General features: G+C 32.0%; 2 protein-coding genes and 1 long non-coding RNA gene across 4 annotated transcripts; 2 read left to right on the forward strand and 1 right to left on the reverse strand.

Moving 5' to 3' along the window:
- Positions 1–298: 298 nt before the first annotated feature.
- LOC108466463 (uncharacterized) lies at positions 299–3,235 on the forward strand. The gene is made up of 8 exons (XM_017766825.2): positions 299–815; positions 1,233–1,765; positions 1,890–1,962; positions 2,054–2,131; positions 2,217–2,280; positions 2,478–2,565; positions 2,673–2,757; positions 2,877–3,235. The coding sequence occupies exons 1-8, from the start codon at positions 714–716 to the stop codon at positions 2,958–2,960; spliced, it is 1,107 nt and encodes a 368-aa protein (XP_017622314.1). The 5' UTR covers positions 299–713; the 3' UTR covers positions 2,961–3,235.
- Positions 3,236–4,270: 1,035 nt separating this feature from the next.
- Positions 4,271–9,115, forward strand: LOC108465448 (uncharacterized). Of its 2 annotated transcripts, none has more exons than XR_001868430.2 (2): positions 4,271–4,642; positions 8,098–9,115. It is a non-coding gene; the product is annotated as an uncharacterized LOC108465448 (long non-coding RNA). The 2 variants fall into 2 exon arrangements; XR_001868429.2 differs by having other exon boundaries at positions 4,271–4,638.
- LOC108465437 (BTB/POZ domain-containing protein DOT3) lies at positions 4,914–8,744 on the reverse strand. Its single transcript, XM_053023891.1, has 6 exons — positions 8,458–8,744; positions 8,223–8,292; positions 6,824–7,719; positions 6,428–6,686; positions 6,219–6,347; positions 4,914–5,566 (listed from the first exon to the last, which is right to left on the reverse strand). Exons 1-6 carry the CDS (start codon positions 8,742–8,744, stop codon positions 5,198–5,200), a joined length of 2,010 nt encoding a protein of 669 aa, XP_052879851.1. The 3' UTR covers positions 4,914–5,197.
- Positions 9,116–21,807: the final 12,692 nt, after the last annotated feature.

A 21,807-nucleotide genomic window follows, 5' to 3' on the forward strand; every position in this document is an offset into this window, starting at 1 on the left:
TCATTTATTATTTTAGTTTTAATTTTAATTTGTTTTTCAGTGAAAATTTTAATGATACAAACAAGGTAAATAGAGTAGTAAAATTTCAAAACAAAAATAAAAAATTATATTTTTTAAAAAATTATTCATATTAACAATGAACGAGGTAAACTACTATGTTATACTAATTAAAATTTTAACAATTTAATCTATTTTCTGCCCAAAACAAAGTAATTTAAGTAAAATTTGAAGTTAAAAAATGATTCAAAAAGAAGATTAGAGTTAAAATGTGGCAAATTGGTGATTATCCCAATAGAAAAACCTTAAATCAGGATCCAATTCATGACACTAGAGAAGGACGTGTCAACTGTTTAACAGCTGACAAAAAAATGTAACAGGATGAGCACTAAACTTTCTTTATTCCTTTAAACGTACTCTTTTTTCTTTCCCTATTTTTTTGGTAGGAAAGATTAAAAAAGAAAAACTGGGTTTGTAGTTTCTTCATAAAGATAGGTATTGTATTATTAAATCATGGTTTTGTTGTTGAATTTGGTGTATTGGGCAATTTGGTAGAACCCAACAGAAGAATGTTTTTTTCCCCTTTTTTTGAGAATTAAGGATGAAATATAGGATCATCAGACACCTCTGAAATCAACAACAACAAAAAAAAAGGTCGGAACTTGTGTAAAAATCTCATCTTTGTGCAATATTGGATAGAAGAAAAGGGAGGAAAAATGGGAAAGAAAAGGTCTTTGAAGAGCAAAGCTGTGCACTTTGTAACTGATCTTACCACTGGACTTCTTAACCCCATCTCTGATAAATCATCTAAGCCTCCTGTAAGTGCCTCTCTCCCTTTGCTTTATCTCTATATATCTTGTACAGGCTTCCCCCCTTTTTTTTTGCTTGTCGTATGAATGTTTATGATGATGATGGTGTTGACATGCTCTATTGTTTGGTCAACACCCTGGATAAAGGGGCTTTTCTTATCGTTGTTTTGATTGCTTTGAATGTTCATGCTGTGAAGGTATTTGATTGAGTTTCTTAAGGTCTCACCTTTTTCTGGTATTAGAATTTATTAGATTGCTTGTTAAAATTTTTTGTCTGAACTTTAGATTGTAGGCTTGGTGTTGTGAATTTGTGATTTTGAACCTTTTCTGCAATGAAAAGAACATGGTTACCAATCCCAGCCTATGTTGAAAGCTTGCACCAGTGTTCCAAGTTTTTAACTCTATATGTTTTTCTATTTATGGTAGGAAACTGTGAGTGAGCCAAAAATAAGTCAAGTAGAGTCAATTAACAAAGAGGATGATAGGGGGGATCTTGTTGATGGCCCCGATACGTCTTCCTTTACCGCATTCCTCTATTCGTTATTGTCTTCTTCGGAATCAGGTCACAATGTGAACCTTGATGAGGAAGATGATCGAGAGGAAACTGGTGATGGATCCGACACAAAAACGAAAGAGAATGGTGTAAGGAAAAGCTTACTTTCTAAAGGTAAGCAATCATTTAGAGCTCTTTACCAAGCTACTAGGATAATTGGATACCGAAATCAAGACAACAAGGTCGATTCTGCCAAGAAAAGTGATGATGATGATGATGATAAGGCTGGTGCTAAATTCGACGGACTTGAGATGAGACATATGCAAAATGTCGAGGAACATTTGGATTCTGAAGATCTTCCGGAAACTTCTGAACCATCATTGCTTCTTACGGAGAAAACAAGAAATGCCCTTTATGGATCACTTCCGGCTCTTGTTCAAGGGAGAAAGTGGTTATTGCTCTACAGGTGAAATTTCATTGCTTTTCGGTTCAGTGGACTGAATTTGGTCTTTCTTAGGATGTTTAGTTTCACGTATTTCAAGAAACAGTTTATTGTCCTTTCCTTGATAAATCTCTGCCGGCCTTTGCAGTACATGGAGGCACGGTATATCACTGTCAACATTGTATAGAAGAAGCGTGCTCTGGCCCGGCCTCAGTTTACTGGTAATGGTTAACTTTATAGCATTATTGTTCTTGTTGATGATTCATGTTGTTCCGGTTAGATCAATGGGCTGATGCCATTATTTTCTTGCAGGTTGTTGGAGACCGTAAAGGTGCAGTGTTTGGTGGCCTGGTTGAGGCGCCCCTAAAACCGACTAATAAGAAATATCAGGTGATGCTGAAAAGAAAACACTAATCGTCTCCAGCTAGTATTTCTTATAAGTAGTTTGTTGAAGTTGAATTTACATTTTGAACAGGGAACAAATAATACCTTCGTTTTCACAAATGGACCTGGTGGCCCGGTTATATACCGTCCAACAGGTATTCCCATCTTTGTATATCATTTTGAAATTGTTACTATCGCACAAAGATCATGTGTATGTGTGTGTCTGTGTTGGAATGTAGTATACTGACAGCTGAAAATGACATGGAACTCAAGCATGCTGACCTAATTGTTGATATTTAGAACAGTTTCTCTCTGAGTAAACTTGGTAGATCTAATTGTGAACATGGAACAGGTGCGAATCGATATTTCACTCTCTGTTCCACAGAATTTCTAGCAATGGGTGGTGGCGGCCATTTTGCGCTCTATCTAGATGGTGATCTGTGAGTTATCTGTCCCCTTGGGTTCTTTTATATAAAATGTGATGCTGATAAACTAGTTAATGAAACACTGCGTTCTGATATATTAAGATATTTTTTTATGTAATTAGTTTGAATGGATCTAGCTTGTTCTCCGAAACCTACGGAAATCCCTGTCTTGCGTCCACTAAAGACTTCGAAGTAAAGGAGGTTGAGGTATGCATGACGTACTTCCGTCTCTCTCTCTCTTGCTCCGTTCCCCACCAATGTCACTGTTCCATTTGCTTTGTGTATTCGTATTTGACTTCTTTGTAATTCATTCATTTGTATCGTAGTTGTGGGGCTTCGTACACGGATCAAAATACGAGGAAATACTTGCTTCAAGCAGAACAGAGATGCCTGGAATTTGCCGCTGGTAAAAAACTTCACACCGGCTGCTGGTTCTCATGACGATTTTTGTTCGGTACGATCTTCTTTTGCTGTTTGCCGACTCAATTAACGACCCGAATGTGAATATTTCTTTCAATTGTACATTTCATTATACATACTTGCCCAACCTTGTACATACAAGTGCTTATTCATATACTTCATAATGTTTTCTTTTTTGTTCACAAGCTAAATGTTACTTGCAATATATGGATTATAGGCATTATATTTCGAGATATACGAGCATTAGAATGTTTTAACTTCACAAGTGAGGTTAAAAGAAGCTTTTCGATATCCCCTTTTTTTTATTTATTCCATTTATGAGATGATTGTAGAACAAATTCTTAGTCGTTTTTATTTTCCGATTTAGAGAGTGATAATCACGTGATAATGCACTTTGATTCCATAGGTTATATTAAAATTTAATTTGCATACAAGCATTTTTCAATGAGTATTCAAATAATATGATTTATAAATTTATTCACTCAGTTTTCCACGACAAAGACAGATAGAAGAATTCATGGGTCAAGTCAGCTTTAGGCCAACGCATAAATGATATTAATTAGCATGTGTAGTTAAATAATCTCACCCTAAAATATGTTTTAAATTTTGCTAAATTTCATCGTATTTGTAAATGGTTAACATGAATTTATTTAAATATGTTTATATTTTTTTAGTTTTATTTTTTAAAATTTGTTTTTATTCAAATGAACATATTTTTAATATTTACCATATAACACAGTATATTGAACTTTTATACTATATAAAATAATAAAATACATAATGCATAAAAAAAGAAAAATAATTATAAATTTGAAAAAGGGCCAGGTTGAGCCAAGCAGAGGTTTGAATATTAAAAATCGAATCTAGCTTGTATTTCAAACGAGTTTAAATTTTTTTTTATCTAAACTTTTTTTTTTCTAATATTTTTACTCAAAATTTATCAATAACGAACGTTCGGGCTTGTGTTTGTAACCAAGAAGAGCTCAAATACGTGTGTTAGCACCAATATTAATGGCCAGTGCTTACTAATTCACAAGCTGAAGTTTTCTCAATGGTCCGTTAATATTAAACATAATTTTTAGATTAGCTCAAGATAAAGCTGCTAGATAAAAATGGAGAATAGAACTTCTTGCCATAATTTACGGACTTTTCATAAATTTAAAATTTAATTTATATATATATATATATATATATATATATTTTTAAAATTTAGTTTTTTACTATGTTGTAATGAAGGTGAATTTAATAAAATAATTTTTAGATCTAAAATACAGAGATTAAATTCTAAATTTATGAAAACTAGAAGCACTAGTGACAGATTTTAACCAAAAATGAAAGTAGAGTAAGCACTGGCACTGGTTTCCTTCTGCAGAAACCTTACCAAAAAAAACCCACTTCAGTTACCATTCTATCTCTGAGCTCCACCAGGGAAAAAGAAGAGAACCCAGAGTTGCCTGAAGAAGGGAAAGGTAGAAAATGGGTAGTAGATTAGGAAGACGAGTTGTAAACTTGGCGAGCCTTGCAATCAAGCTATTGATGCCAAACACTTTGGCCAACATCAAAGAAATAGCTCTCAAAACCATCCCATCGGCATCCAAGATAGAGATTAAACGCCTCCTCCAGTCCCTCTACGGTATCGATGTCGGCAAAGTCCCTACTCTCAACATGGTAGGTAGGTTCTTAATAAGAGTTTTAATGGGAGGTGCCCATGATTAAGTTTCTTTTTGTATTTCATTGAAGTATTATGGTTTTTCTTCTTTTTGATTGATAGAGCATAATCAGTATTGTGGTTTTTGCAAAAGGGTTGAGTGTTATTGAATTGATGATTGTTGATCAAATTTCTATGAATGATCCGATGCCTTGTTAAGAAATCCGATGCCTTGTTAAGAAATCCAATGCCTTTATGTATGTTTGCTTTGGATTAATAAAAGCTGAACAATGCCTTTATGAATATTTGCTTTGGTCTAATAACAGATTATCCATTAAGATTTACATGACTGAGATCACAGTTCCTTTTCCATTATGAACATGTTCCTTGCATCCTTCATTTAGAAGAAACAGATGCAGTGATACTTTAAGATTAGGTATTTATGATGATAACATGCATTGTAACCTTGTGTAATAAGCTAGTCAAAGATGGAAAAATACGCAAATAATGTTGTTGAGGCTATTGCTTGGTTTGAGCTGCTTGAGCATTTGCATCATAAGATGCTTACTGTGAATGAGCTTACGACACCGATCGCCTGCGTCTAAAGCTGAGTCTAAAACCAGGTTTATTTTGCCTTTGCTGTCCATCTCCATTGTCATCATTTTCTGCCACCACATGTAAAGAGTTCTTAATCTTCCTCCAGTTCAAAATCCAAGGTGATGCATTCTTGTGCTTGCTTGTTATCTTCTCATACTCTTGCTGAAGGTCAGAGTAGTCATTTTGTAGTTCTGCCATCTTTGTCTTCACATTCTCGAGTTCTGATTTGAGGTTCTTTATCTCTGTGTTTGTGGATGGTCGGGGTTCCTCTTGTTCAGAATTATCAGCTATTATTGATGATTCCTTACCTTGCATTGCCATCCTCATCTTTGCTTGCTCTGAAAATAAAACCTGCATGTATTAAGTACATGGACCTTGTTAGCTTTCAGAGATGAGTTTATGCCTGGTGAGCTTATCTACTATCAGAGATTCAGAATATCAATAGCTTTCCCTTGACTGCACCTTCTCTTCATTCTGATGGCATTTAATTCCAATATTATGTTATTAGATGCATGTAATCAAGATAAGTTCTTTGGATTCACTACGTAGTTTAAAGCTTGGAAACATCTAAACATTACCTTCTGGTGTCCATAATTGTCCTTTTGACCCTGTTTTTCCTTCTTCTCCAGTGAATATATTTGATTTTTCTGCTTTTAAGTGATCTGTGATTGATTTATCTATTAGTTTTTGCTCATATAGTTTACTTGAACTTTTCCTGCTATGAATGTGCACTGTATCGGATTGTCTCTAGGTGTTTTCACTAGATGATATGCTTATCAATGAAAAGTAGTTATATAGATGTGTGCCTAATGCTGACAACCTCTGTCTATATTATACTTTACTGCTTAATGCCACAATCTTGTTTTGCTTTAGAACCATGAATTGGTAGTTTTGTGTAATTAAGAATCGGCTCATTGAGCTTGATAGCTGATACAGTACAAACTGTCATGGGAAATACTGATGCAATTAAAGATTTTAAATATGAAGTTCTGAATTAAGTTACCTGGACAACAATTCTTAGGGGCAGCCGATCATTTTGTGCAGCATGCATGCATGCATCAAATGATAGTTTTTCACAGTTCATTATTTTGCATAATCTTCTGCGGTCATGCTCAGATAATGAAGGATGAGTCTGAAAAGGATATCAAGTTTAAATATTAAGATCAAATGTCAACAAGTGATATAAAAGGAATAAGAGGCTTAGCAAGTAACCTTTAGATAGATATCAATGGCTCTATAGAGACCGTCATCACATGATCGAGCATTTTCTGGCAAGGATTCAGCAAGAGCTTGAAATTTTGTGATGGAAAGGTTTGGATCCCTTGCTATTTCAGCCAAGTAATTGTCCAATAGCTTACTAACAGTTGTTTTCCCTATCTTTTGTTGCTGTTGTTGTTGTTCATGCATCAGGAAATAGTCCAAAATCCTTTGCACCACATCTATGTTGTGCATCGTTCGCTGCTCAGGTGAACTGTTGAAGAAGGTATATATGAGTTGGAGTATAAAGCAGTCTTATTGCATGGTTATGAAAGGAATTCTCCTCTGGAGAGTTTCATTAGCTTGCTAAATTGTATAATCTATGAATGAGGTAGATGGTAGAATACTCACTTTAGCATTAGTCCTTGATCTTCATCCTTATAATTAGGAATCAGTAGATCGTTTGCATTGGCATCTTCCAGCATCAATCCAATTCTCTTTTCTAGATCTGTTATAAGAGCTGGAGATGCAGAATACACCATGGCTGTTTTCAACATCTGCAACAAGAACTTACATGAAACAGCTCCATTTTGAGAAGGAAGCATGCTTACTAAGCTTTCGATAATCGTTCTTTGTTCCTTGTTTTGTCCTGCACTCTCTTCTTCCTTCCTTCTCAAAACACTGAATTGCAACTCACTCTTTCCAAATACATATCCTCTCAGTCCTTCCAGTCCCCCATCCATGTCTGGCAGCCACTTACCTGCATAATGCATTATGCATTTCCCTATGATCTCTGCTTTTGTTCCTTTTGCTCTAATTGCTGTCGTAATCCTCATGAAATGATCAATGCGAAGGGTAGCCATGTCGTCAAACCACCAGCTTTCTTCACTAACTATTTCTCCAGTTGATGAATTCTCTCTTGAGGCCTTATAAGCTATTGAGTCGCAACATCTTCTGACAATCTGAAGGTTTTCTGCCCATGGAGACAGGGTTTCACAAGATTTGAGGACTGTAATAGTGTCTTTCCAGGAAGCCAGGACTACAAACGTTAGAAAAGCTTCTGCCTTGGTTATGAGATTTCCATCTTCAAATTCTTCTGTCATCTCTAGATATTCAGATGCACATCTAAGTGCTGCTATATTATTTGGGTTCAAGTCTGCTGGGAGACCGTAACAAAATTGTAGAATCATCTCAAATGTATCTGGTCCACCTGGAAATTTCTCAAGCTTGAGATCATGCCTGAATTTTGAGATTGAAGGCTGAAGTTCCAGCTGTCTGATGTAGCCACATTTTGATACCAAGGGATACTGTTTCAGGAGAAACATATGAGAGCTATTGGTTAGATACCATGGTTGGTTTTCCATCTTTTTATTCATTAATTTTCAAGTTGGTAAGATATTATGTTAATTGATATGAGTACATCGAAAGAATAACTGGTTTCTTTCATCTTCCAACTTGGTCAGAGAATATTCAGAGTTTTGTTCTCTAGGAAAAAGTTTGAATCGTAGAAATCTGAAACTGTGATAAATCAGGGTTGAAAGCCAAATTTTTTTATTTTCCAATATTCTATACATATATATATATATATATATCACATCATATCACAAGGGACTTGGAATGTCCTCCAGTTGCCTTACTCTATGTTTTATCTATTTTTTCTTATTTAATGTTCTTGATTATTGCAGTTTAGTTTCGCTAAAGAAGGGTTCGAGTAAAGAAGGAGAACAAGAAAAAGAAAGGGTCCTAAATCCTAATGATTATGCACGTCACTCGGATGCCACACAAGATCTTTTTTATGTTTGCAGGTTACCTTGTGAACATTAAAGATGACATCCTGAACTTGGATTGCTAAATCTGTAGGGATTTGAGTTGTGGCAAACCTGCATTCGCTCAAAAAAGAAACGAACCGCATGAGCTGGAGATAATATACTCTGTATGCATCTAAACGTTTTTATTGATTACACAGCAATTATTAGTTGGAAATTATAGTGTTCTGGAATGAAGTTTTAAGAGCTTGAATAGCAAGGAATACATGTTTTTTTTACCATGAGAGTTCTTTCCTTTCAAAGCTATCAGCTGCCAGGATGAGCTTATTTGGAACGACGATGCTTTGGTCATAGGGTTGATGATCGGTGCCATCGGCGTCACTTCCAACAGGACTTTGAGAGTGAGGCATTTGAAGAGATTTCATGGTAATGTGCTCTTCCTGCAATAGTAATATTTGGCTTGTTGAGTAACTTGGTACTGTATAAATGGGTGAAGAACATATGAAACAAAAGTAGGGTGCAGTTTGAGTAAATGTGAGGAGCAAGTATGTGGCTAGAAGGGACATATAAGATCAATTTGGTTGGTGGTGGGCTCTGCTCATTTCACTGGTTTTTTTAAAAATAAGTATAGAAACTGTTGTAAGGAAAAAGATGGAGATTGATCAAGGTTTGATGTATTATAATTGAAGGGAATGTTATGATTTGTCAATTTTTGAACCACATTTATGCTTTGGGTCGTATTATTAAACTGTGATTGTGTGGCTGACTGGACACAGACACACTGTTGTCCCACATTTATTATACTAGTTTCAGTCCATATCCTCCATCATGCAACGATATCGGTGAATGTACTGTTTTAGGGTTGATATTAATATGTTATATTGAATTTATCGATGTTTTTAAATGTTTTTACATATATATAAATGATTATTATATATATTTTTATTGTCTCATTTTATTTTCTTGATAAATTAATGTTTTAATTTCTTAATTTTTTATAAAACTAAATTATGTATCATATACACACAAGCATTCATGTAAATAACAATTTAATTTAATAGTTTTTAATTTTAATATAATTATAGAAAAATTAAAATAACTAAAATAAAAAATTAAAAATTAGTTTAGAATATTAAAATTTGGTACTAATTGGTATAAATCAATATTGACTGAAACGGGTTAAAACACATTGACTAATCGAAGGCATCGAAATTTCTGACCAAAATAAAATATAAACTACTTGATATCAATTTAGTACTAAAACAATATATAAATGAATATATTATCATCGTCAAATCTGCTTCAAAATATGGTAAATCTTTCCAATGTTCCTAATTTCTGATATTAAAATTTTATTTATGTATATGCTGATTTAAATAGAAAATCAAAAAGTCATTATTTATAGTAAGAGATTACATTATGGTTTTTGCTTGGGTTTTTTTTTCCTCATTTGGGTTTTTATTGGAAAGCAAATGAGTTTCAAAGAAGCCATTTATTTAATTTAAAATTAGGTAATATTTCTTATACACTCTGATACTAGAAAAGGATATAATATTTTAATTTCACCATTTATTTGAATATTTAAATGGATAGTAATATAAGAATGAATAATAATATTTTAATTTAGCCAATAACCTTTTGATTTAGCAGAAAAATATTTATGTTGTTACATGAAAATTTAGATTTAATCCTAATAATCCCACCTAATTTTTCTTTTATCAAAAATAATAAAAAGTGGAACATTAAATAAATTCAATGATCCAGTATGAATACTATATAACTTAGATTTATAATTTTAACATTTGTGTATTTTCACAATTATGTTAATGTTTAATCAACTCATGACGTTTGCATATTATGTATGGTATAAATATAATTAGATTTTTTTAGAATATATATTTTTACCTTTTATATTATTAGAATTTTAAATTTTGTATTAACCCGTAAAACATTGTATTAACCTATTTGGGGAATAATAATTTTTCCATATAAAATCGAGCTCAAGATGCAGCAAGATGAGCATAGTACATAGGGGAATTGCACATATTTATTAATTTCAAGGTTGTTAATCACTAAAAGATACACCTCAAAAAGAAATAGAGAAAGAGTTGAAAACTGGTTAGAAAAATCAAATATACATTTTTATTTGAATGACTAGAACTTATCAATCGGTACTGAATGGGTGTACCTTGTATATATGCAAAAGATTAAACGGTGTGTCGGTTCAGTGTCGATCGGTAATAACATCTAGACTTGACAAAAGAATTCTTCAAAATGCATAAGTTCTCATTAATCATTATCACTATTATAAAGGAAGGGAAAAATGTAATCACATAGCTAACTAACCTTCCTCCCAAGCTATACTATTCAGTGCTCTCAGAAGCCATGGCTTAGAAATCGCTATCTTTGAGTGATTGTATGCATTATCATGTGGAAGCAAATGCAAGGGAAGTAGCATGATGCTAACTTATGAATCAGTATTTTGGTCTGATCTTATGTATCCAACTTAACGTCCCTTTCAGTGATAGGTCTTTTATAACCTTGTTTCATTACCGGAGTAATCCATCAGAAAAAAATTCTTGTCATAGCATATTGTAGAAAACTTTGAACTAGATATTTGTTAGATGGTGATAATGATGAGGTGTTGTAAGCTGCTAAATAGAAATTGGCTTCTAAGGCAAACATGTAAGGGTTAGTCAAGATACTGATGGTAATCTAGAGGGAATTGAAAGTGAACCTGAAATTGAAGTTTTAAAGAATGTCATGGGGCACAGCTCAAAGTTTGTGATCAAAGCATAAAAAATGTTCCATGTAAGTTAATCTATTAAATGGGACTCATTTAGCTCACTTGAACTAGTTTGATTTGTAAAACATGTAGAAAAATCTGTCTACTTGAAGTCTTGGTGGCCCGATAAAAGCACTTATCGAAAATTAGGGATACCTTGATAAATATGAAAAATAATCTTAGAAGATTTGTAATATGATAAAATTTAATTTTGTAATATTAGGGATTATATAAATCCCTTAATTGTTGATAGACTTCAATCTCATCCGTTGATGTCAAGCTAGTTATATTGTTAGATTTGGTGAAACTCAACTATAAATAGAAGGTTTCCCTCATTTATAATTATTCATTGTATCTTATTCTTTGAGTTAAAAAATATATTAAAAGCATTTACTCAAACGCCTTATGGACATTGCTTTTTTTGTGACTATTTTGTTCATCTAAGGTCGCACGAATTGCGAAGCTAAAGTTATAGCCCCGTGATAAGAAATTCTTAAACTCAGTTTGATTTTTGAAAATATTTTATGTTTTTATTTTTTTTTCAAAATAATTTTTATTTTCTATATATTTTATGTTTTTATTTTTTTAAAAAAATAGTTTCGAAACAAAAACCATAATTAACTCCAGTGACATTGAGTCAAAACAAAAATCACAAATCAACCTAATAGCAATAGGTCAAAACCCCTATTCTAAATCAATGACACGGTTAAAATAGGTTTCTAAACCAAAAATACATGTTGATATGGCCAATGTTTTACCGTCATTGATAGGGTTGGAACATAGCAGCAAATTTAAAATCATAAAACTTGATCACATAAAACATGAATAGATGCATATTTTTTACACTATATGCCAAAATTATAATTGAATACCACATATATATATATATATATATATAAATGAAATCTAGTAACATATTTTTCAAAATTAATCAAATAATCTAATTTAAGAAAATATAAAACTTAGATATTTCAAAAATATACATTCTATAAATTTAAAACTATGTTAGCATGCTTAACTCGATTTTCGCAGAACATGGACAAAATCTCATATATTACATAAATAAAATAGAATGTTGGGTCATTTACTTGATCTATTGAACTGACATATAAGCAACGATTTTCACAAATATCTTAATAGCCTAAAATTTAAGAATGAAACTTTAAAGTTCAGAATTCGATCAAAAAGTTAAAGGCTTAAAAAGTTATGATCTTTCGTAATAATCCTAAGACATTCGGTTCTGTGCCAATCCCTCTAACAAACTAAGACATAATTGTACAATTTAATAAAACTATCTTTTATCTCAAAATTAAGTAAATTAAATTTAATAAAATACATACATATTATAAGAAAATATAATAAATTAATAAAAAAATCAGTTTAGTATGATTTCTAACCAAATAATATGTATTAATATTGAAAATATTTTAAAACAATTAAAAATCAAAATTCAAAAATTCAAAAATTCTGAATATAATGGTCGTTTGGCTTAGCCATTCAAACTCAACATTTACTTGGTATTCCAAAAATGTAAAAGCTTGAATTTAAAGAATAAATGTAATATTAAAATTTAGAAATATGTTTCATCAAATCAGTTACCAAAAACTTACAGTGCTACCAAATGAATTTTTATTATTATTTTAAAATATCATACCCACAAATTTAATCAAAATAATTAACAATTTTAACAAATAAACTTGAATTTTAAAATATGAAAAATAAAAAATTAAATTCTGACAATAAAAATAAAAATAAAACTAAATTCCAAAATAATGAAAAGAACAGGACCTATTATATATATTAACTTTAAATATTTATATAAATAAAATAATATTGTGACAAAAAATGTGCTGGAACTTCCATCAACAAACATTTTAACTCTACCTTTGTCTTTTCTTTAAGTTTTGAACCCTAAACTCATTTGTCTCAATTTTTAACGAAACAAGTTACAAATATTGTAGTATACATTCTCCTGGGATTGAGAAAGTTAATTTAAGCTTGAATAAAGAAGAAAAAATTAAAGCTTTTTTATGATAATTCACCTTGGTTGTTCAATTTCATGCTTAGTTCACATTCATTTACAACAAAAATTTTCACTTCTTTATATTATACAACAAACAATGATTTTTCCCCACTGGTACACAAATTGCAATCTTTTTTGAACGATAAACAATCATCCTACAATGAAATCTCAATCTAGGTATAATTTGATATTTGGTTGAGACATATCATGATATAAAAGCTAAAGAGTTAAAAGATAGGATAAAACAAATTCCAGTCATCTCCCACTTTCCTTCGTCTCCAAACAAAATCCTAGAAACCACCAACAATTGAATCTAATTAAAGACAACTCGTTTAAAACAAGCTCTTGCATTTGAAACAATCTTTCTTATTTCTGAAACATTTTCTTTTTCCATGAGACATCAGGGAGTAGCTTGGCTAGAGAAAGAAATGAAGGTCATCTATTTTCTATAATAGAATGGCCCACGATCTACTAATCTCCCATTTTTTCCTACGTCTCACTCTTGTTTCATTCTTAGCTGTTTCTTTTACAACGTGATTAGGTGAAGCAACTGTATGTTTTTCTCTTACAATTGTAGAAGCCCAAATTGCCCGGGCCCGAACATAAACCCTTTTACAACCCAAACCCCTTAAACCATCTAATCCACCCTCAGCCCAATACCAACCTAATACCCAAACCCAACATACAAGCCCAATACCCTAACCACCCTAACCCTAATCACCCTTAGCCGAACCACCTACCCCCCACTTGTCCCTGACACCAGCTAACAGCACCATTCCCTGCACCACCGATCACCTCCACCGCTCAACTGCTCCTGCAGGAAGAATACAGTAAAGTAATATTAATAAAAATGCATGTAAAGGCTATAAAAAGCCATCAAAACATCAAATGTAGGGATTATTTTTCGGCAAATCTTAATAAAAAAGCCAAATTTCAGCAACCAATATATATAAAACAGAAGGAAAACAAGCGACCTTAGTGGTGTAAAAGTAGAAGAACCTTCACAAATCGGAGAACCAAACACCAAAAGCCTAAACCGAAGGCCAAAGGTGATTTATTTTATTTCCTTTTCATTTTTTGAACCTATTTTTTTTATCTATCAACATATATTTAATAAATACATATAAAAATATAATTAAAAAAATAAAAAAATAAAATTTTACTTTTTTCGGCCACCGACGGTTACGGTGGTCCGGCGATCGGACCGGTGACCGGCCATTGGCCGGAAATCCCCCTCCCCCTCTCTTCTCTCTCATTTTTTTCTTCTTTCTCTCATCACCAAATGATTTTTTTTTGTTAATTTTGGCCTTTATATAGCCTCCCAAAACGACGTCGTTTTGGGGGCTGCCATTTAATCCCAAAACGACGTAGTTTTGATACGACCTGGTCCGACCCGACCCTACCCGTCTCAGGATCCGCGTGTTTTTGAAAAAGGGGAAATTTTCGCGTGCAGTCCTTCCGCTTTTTCAAGCTTTTGCAATCAATTTTTTTTATTTTAAAATTTGCCCCAGGAAGTTGTCGCACTTTTCAATTTAGTCCCCACTGATATGTTATGTTTTGATGGGAAGGAATATTTGCTATTTTAGTCCTCCTAGGTTATGCGCGTGTGCCATTTTGATCCTTTTTTCTTTATTTCTCTTTAAAATTGCCCCAAAACTTTGTTTTTGTTCAAAATTTAGTCCTTTTTTTAAAATTTTAGTTTATTTTCGTATTATCGTCGTTATTTTATTTCATTTTAAATATTATTTGATTATCATTATTACTATATTAGTGTATATTTTATTTACATACGTATATGTGTTTATATCTACATAGTATTTTTTTAAATTATTTTATTTTAATATTATTATATTATGTTTACTTTTTGAATTTCTATATTATTATTATTATTATTATTGTTACTTATTATTATTACTGTTGTGTACATATTATTTATACTATACTTAATATTATTATTATTATTATTATATTTACTATTATTATTTATAAATATTAGTGTATATTTTATTATATATGTATATATATACTCTTTATGTATGGTATTTTTTAACATTATTATATTTACTATTATATTTATTATCTTTAATATATTATATTTTACTTTCCTTACCTTATTATTATGTCATACTTTCTTTTGTATTTTTGCTATTATTGTTATTATTATTATTTATTATATTTATATAATATTATTAATAGGTACTTTTAACATTATTATTTCTAATATGTAAATGCTATGTAAATATTTTAATACTATATTATGTATGTATTTTCAACGCCATATTATGTATATATTTTAATGCTATGTGTACACTTTGTAATACTATTATTATGTATATATTTTAATACCATTAGTTATACATTTTGTACTATTCCATATATATATTTTTCTATATTATCCTTATTATTAGTATTGATATTAGTGCATTTTATTATATGTATATATACTCTCAATATTATATTTTTATATGTATACTCTTAATACCATATTATTCTTATTATTTTCGCTATTATTACTTACTTTTAATATTATTGTTATTATTTACATATATGTATAGATATTTTCATGTACTTATTATAAATGTATCATTTTCTTATTTTATTATGTACATACATTTTCAATATTTATTTTATATATATATGTATATATTATGTATATATTTTAACATTACAAGTTATATTTTTACTATCTTAGGTATATACTTCAAACACTATATATAGTATATTTCTAACACTATTACTATTTATATATATATATATATAAATATATTTTACGTACATACTCTTAATATCCTTATTATGTATATATATATTCATTGTTTTTATTTCGTGTTTGATATTATTATTACGTTTAATATATCGCATGCATTGTCATTGTTTTTTAATATTATTGTCGTTTTTATTATGTGCTTTCGATGTATTTATAACTCTTTTTGTAGCACCCAAAACCCGGCCCAGACGTTATGACCGGATCCGACATGCCACATCGAAGCGTTCAAAACATTTTATATTGTTGATCCGAAAAACTTACTTAGTGCTTTAAAAGATAATTTCATTATAGGTTAAAGTGAATGGAAGTCATGCACCGTAGGAAACCGGAAAGAGGAGGTGAGTCCATCGGACCGCTAATACCAAACTCCTTCGGATCCAATCCTAGACATGCAAACCACCATTGCCATACCTTAACGTCATGTATATTTCTAGGAAACCGATTTGATTAAGTCCTTTTAGGAAAAGTGATTAATTTTGGAAAATATCTTCATTATGGAAGCTTTGCTTGTTTTCGTGTTATTTTGAAAACAATTCTTGCTTTTTGAAAACGCGCCTAAAACTATCCAATTTCAACAGCTTAAATATAAATATTACCTATCTTAATAAAACATATAAAACCATCAAAATAAATAAGCGGCCTTATTACATTTAAAAGCCCAAAACCTCAAACCTAATTAAAAGGATGTCCAGTTCACCGAAGAAAATCAAACTTTCGAACGGGTGGCCACTCCAATTCCCTCACGACCCAAGCCCACTATGGTTGGGGATTTCTGCGTGGATGAAAATAAAAGGGTGAGTTTGGGAAACTCTGTGTAAGGAAAACCCATTCAAACCCAAGTCACTCAAGCCCATTGGGCCTAAGCCCATTCAGTAATAAAGTGGTATTGGGCCGAGCCTTTTTCAGATTATAATAAACCGGGCCTTAGACCCTTATTCAGATAACAAGATGGCCCATAGACCCATTTCAAAATACATGCAACATCAGTAAACATATGCAAGCCCATTTGGGTAATAGTGGTACTGGGCAGCCCTTTTCATTATAATAAACGGGCCTTAGCCCTTATTCAGATAATAGTATGGCCCATAGGCCCATTTCAAAATACATACAACATCAAGAACATATGCAAGGCCATTTGGGAGACTACTCAACCCACCAACCACTACACTCCACCTGTACCACCATACACTCCATGTGGGGAATAGCTCAACCCACCTAGCCCAACACTCCACATTTTGCACTTTGTCGCTCAGTTATCGAAGAATTGAGTCAAAGCCTCCAAGACGTGGACAAGCCACTTTCAGATTTCCTCGTCAATATCCCAATCCCATGCATCGATAATAACAACATGGCATGCAATAAATAACAACATCAAACATGCATTTAGGTCAATTTAACCTAGGGGTATTTGGTAATTTATCTACTAGGGTAAACGTAAATTTTTACTTTTAAAGGTATTTCAGAATTTATCTATTTTAGGGTTTTTCATGCATATTCCTACTTTTCACGTACTAACAGAATCACGCATCGAGGTTTCATCGAATTGGGCCGATTGGCCCATCATTCCAATTTTGGCCCATTAAGCCAAAAAATATCGAGGGCACGTAAATCATGCACTTTGCAGTTCAAATTTTGCAGCTTACCAAAAACATTAATCGATTTACCTCACGAGCATTCAGACACTCGCAAATTTACAAAATACTGGGTTTTCAGATTTCGACTTTTCGACTTTTGCCGATCCAGACTAAGAAAGAGGGTGTTAGTTACACACTTTTATGACGATATCTTGACGAGATCCACACACGAACTGCCTACAATTGGATTACTAACACATTAATCTAACTATTTGTTGTAGGCCAATTTTAGCCCATTTACATCAAAACCCAATTTAGCCTTACCTAACCCACCAAAATTAAACCCAAAACCCAAAATCTTAACTACCCAAAGCCCAATTTACATCAAAACCCCAATGGCCCAAACCCTAAGCCCAAATCAAAATAAAAAACCTAGCCCACAACTTAAACTTTTCTCAACTAGCCACACCTTTTCCACCACCAACTCCACTAGCCACTCCTTTTCCACCACCAACTCCACTAGCCACTCCTTTTCCACCACCAACTCCACTAGCCACACCTTCTCCACCACCAAATCCACTAGCCACACTTGCTCCATTACCTACTCCACTAACCACACTTGCTCCACCACCACTTGTACCTACAAATGAAGACATAAACAATAAAAAAATATTTTGTAAATGGCTATATAAGCCTTCTCATATTTTGTATATGGGGGGATTTTTTTTTGGAGAGTTTTTGGGAGAGAAAGTTATTGTAAAGGATTTTTGGAGAGGTTTCTTTTTAAAGTAATCAAGGAGAAGAGTTATTGTGAAGGCTAGTTTTTGGAGAAGCTAGTTTTTTTTTGGAGATTAATCAAAGATCAAAGCAAAAGAGGTCTTTGTCTATTCTCATTTTAAGTTCTTTGTTTACTTATTGTTTTCCTTTCAATCTTATTTTGTTTCTTTTATACGAAAGTAAAAAATAAAAGGAAGAAGCTTACCCATTTTTACCGAAAAAGTTTTTTGAGGTCCCATTGTAGTATGGTGATATTGGTACATGCATGTCCAATGACCGACGATGGCGGCTTTGTAGGTCAAAATCACCCACCCTCTCCTCTCTTTTTTGTTATTATTATATTTCTTAATATTATATTATATATATTCTTTTAATATATTAGGTATATTTTAAATTCTATATTACGTATATATATATATTTTATACTATTTTATTTATATATCTTTAATATTATATTATTTATATATATATTTTTTTTCTACATGTTATCTTATGTATATATCTTAACTATATTATGTATATATTTTTAACACTATATTATGTACATATTCTTAATATTATCACGTATTTATTTTTATATATGTACATATTGATGTAGTATTATTAATAGTATTTTTTTAAAACATCATTATTATTTCTAATATATATTATGTACATCTTTTTATTTCTATTTTATTTTTATTTGTCAATATTAATTATTATTATTCTAATATTTTGATATTTTAATATTTTATATTTTATATATTTTATTATTCACATCATTGTTCGCATTTTTTGACAATAATATTCTTGGATTTTTTTACTATCATTTTAAAAACTTTTTACATTTTAATTTTAAGAATAAGGCAATGTACCAATTTTAACATTAAGTCATCGATTTCATCGCTATGTTGGGTGAAATTAATCGCTCGTGTTAAAAATGGGACGTCCTTCTAAAAATAAAAAACTTGCAACTTCTCATTTCCTTCAATCGGATCACACTTAAATGTCAAATTGAATTCGTATTTTGAAAATCAAGACAACATGTGTTTAATAAGATACCAATTTTGGGCGTCGCGAGGGTGCTAATACCTTTCTCGCAGAACCGACTCGAACCCTAAATTTTCTCTGGATTTTAACGTAGACCTAAACTCAACCTTTTATTTGTTTTAATAAGAGATCTAATAGGTGTCCGATCACACCTAGGAAAAAGGATCGGTGGCGACTCCCTGTTTATTTCAAAAATCAAATGTCAAATTTCAAACTTTTTTTCAATAAATCGCCACAATTAGCGACCAAGCTAAGCTAAATTTTTTTTTTTACGTCGCTACACTATTCAAATACGAACTACGTATTAACCCCTTACAATATTCGGCCAACCACACCTACAGATCATAGTAAGCTTATAAGAAAACAATAAGCAACTCATTAACAAATTTTTGTCAATGTTTACCACATAATCATAATTTCACTGCAAGCTGTCTTCCTGAGCAACAGTCACTAAATTATTTATAACTGGAGCTACGAAACTCCAAATCAAGTGCCGTTAATTTTACCTGAAAATAGACTCATATATCTTCTATCCATAAAATTTTCAGAATTTTTGGTATGGCCAATCAATACCAGATTTTTCTTAAAGTTTCCCATGTGTCACTGTTTGACTAATCTGACCACTCTTCATTACGAATCAAATTTCTCATTGTACAGAATTCAAAATATGTTCTCGTTTATTTCATTTGAAACTAGACTCAACAAGCTTTAATTACATAATTTATTCAGCTTCTAATTCATCTCCCAAAATTTATGGTGATTTTCCAAAGTCACGTTATTACTGCTGTCCCAAGCAGATTTATTACCAAATTCACTCTTTGACACATAACTTGCATGCATGTTATTTAAACATGTATATCACCAATCAATCGTCACATATCTATGAGTTTACATAAGTATAGTCTCTATTTCATCATTTTAAAGCACAACATGTTAGCCGATTTTTCCCCTTAGCATCTAAGGCACATGCATGCTCATTTGTTTGGCTCAACTTCACCTATCTTCCATTTTTCATTAAAAGAACATGAAACAACAACCATTTCCTTCATTTTAATTCATGACCAAATGCTCACAGCACAACCAAAAACCAAAATATGCTTCAAGAGTTAAGATAGAATCAAGAAGAACTCATGAACATCAAGATAGAAGCAAACTACCATGAACTTACCTTCAATTTTCTTCCCCAAGTGACCGAACATTCAAGAGCTTTCTCCTCTCCTTTCTCTTCTCTAACTTTAGGCTATGATGAACAAAGATGGACAAAACTTTGTTCTTTTCAATTTTTCTTTTAATAAAATTTCATATTTCATCCATTTAATTCTTTAATACAAAAGACATGAAATTCCCATCATGGAACATTTACCTAAACCATTATCATGGAACATTTACCTAACCCATTATCATGGAATATTTACCTAATCCATTATCATGGAACATTTACCTAACCCATTATCAATTTGTATCAATTTGTACCATAAATTATGGATATCAAGTGCTCATACTGTCTACAACAACATGATGGCTGGCCACTTCATGTAAAATGGGAGGTTTGTCATGCAAATCCTTCTATTTTGCACTCCTATTTATTTGGCCACTTCAATTTGGCCTATAGCATTTTCAAACATTTTCACATAGGTTCTATTTCATAATTTCACCCCCTTTTTCTTATGGAACAAAAATTAACTAAAATTGTCGGGTTCTATCTTAAGCTTGGCTTTCTAAAGGCCCACTAACATAATTAAACTTATGTCAACATTCACAGAATTCCCGAAAATTGGGGCGTTACACTTTTATTTTGTTTCCCGCCCATTTTATATCATCTCGCTGTTCACCGTTTTAAAGATGTTTATTCATGTTTATTTATTTATTTATTTCAATAAATAAGGCAATGTACCGATTTAACATTAAACCATCGATTTCATTGCTATGTTGGGTGAAACTCGTCGGCTCGTGTTAAAAACGGGACACCCTTCTAAAAAACCGAAAACTAAAAATTCTCATTTTTCAAGTGGATCACGATTAAATGTCAAATTGAATTCGTACTTTTGAAAATCAAGACAACACGAGTTTAATAAAGATACCAATTTTGGGCGCTATGAGGGTGCTAATACCTTCCTCGCAGAATCGACTCCGAACCCAACTTTACTTTGGTTTTTGACGTAGACCCAAATTTGGCCTTCATTTTTGTTCAAGAATCAATTTTCTTTTTAAAAAAGATGATTTATTAGGTGTCCGATCACACCTAGAAAAAAGATCGGTGGCGACTCCTCTTTTTTTAAATCAAACCTTGGTCTTTAAACTTTCAATCAAACACCCCAATTAGCGACTGAAGCTAAAATTTTTACGTCGCTACAACAATTTTGGTGGCTGCTTGTTATGATAGTTACTATTACCGACCTACAACACAAGTAGGCCCAAATGGGTTTGGACCGGATTCTACGTGGTTTGCATACTAAGCTCACAAATCGAGATCGTGTATCGAGTTCGCATGATGCTATGTATTCGTATGAGGGGCACTTACACTCTCCTACGAGGTCACACATAAGATCGCTTATGTGACCTCATAAACACATGTTAAGCCCAGAATAGGGTACATATTGACATGCATGAAGCCTATCTAGGATATCACAACAATGAACAGTGACCATATTATATAAATAGACAACCTTACCAA

Source organism: Gossypium arboreum, chromosome 2 (assembly GCF_025698485.1).
Source record: "Gossypium arboreum isolate Shixiya-1 chromosome 2, ASM2569848v2, whole genome shotgun sequence".
Taxonomy (NCBI): domain Eukaryota; kingdom Viridiplantae; phylum Streptophyta; class Magnoliopsida; order Malvales; family Malvaceae; genus Gossypium; species Gossypium arboreum.

Coding starts and splice junctions, on each gene's coding strand:
- LOC108466463 (XM_017766825.2), top strand. CDS start 714: ATGGGAAAGAAAAGGTCTTTGAAGAGCAAAGCTGTGCACTTTGTAACT. Junction 816..1,232: donor ATAAATCATCTAAGCCTCCT/GTAAGTGCCTCT, acceptor TATTTATGGTAG/GAAACTGTGAGTGAGCCAAA. Junction 2,132..2,216: donor CGACTAATAAGAAATATCAG/GTGATGCTGAAA, acceptor CATTTTGAACAG/GGAACAAATAATACCTTCGT.
- LOC108465437 (XM_053023891.1), bottom strand. CDS start 8,744: ATGTCCCTTCTAGCCACATACTTGCTCCTCACATTTACTCAAACTGCA. Junction 6,687..6,823: donor GATCAAGGACTAATGCTAAA/GTGAGTATTCTA, acceptor CTTCTTCAACAG/TTCACCTGAGCAGCGAACGA. Junction 6,348..6,427: donor CCATTGATATCTATCTAAAG/GTTACTTGCTAA, acceptor TATCCTTTTCAG/ACTCATCCTTCATTATCTGA.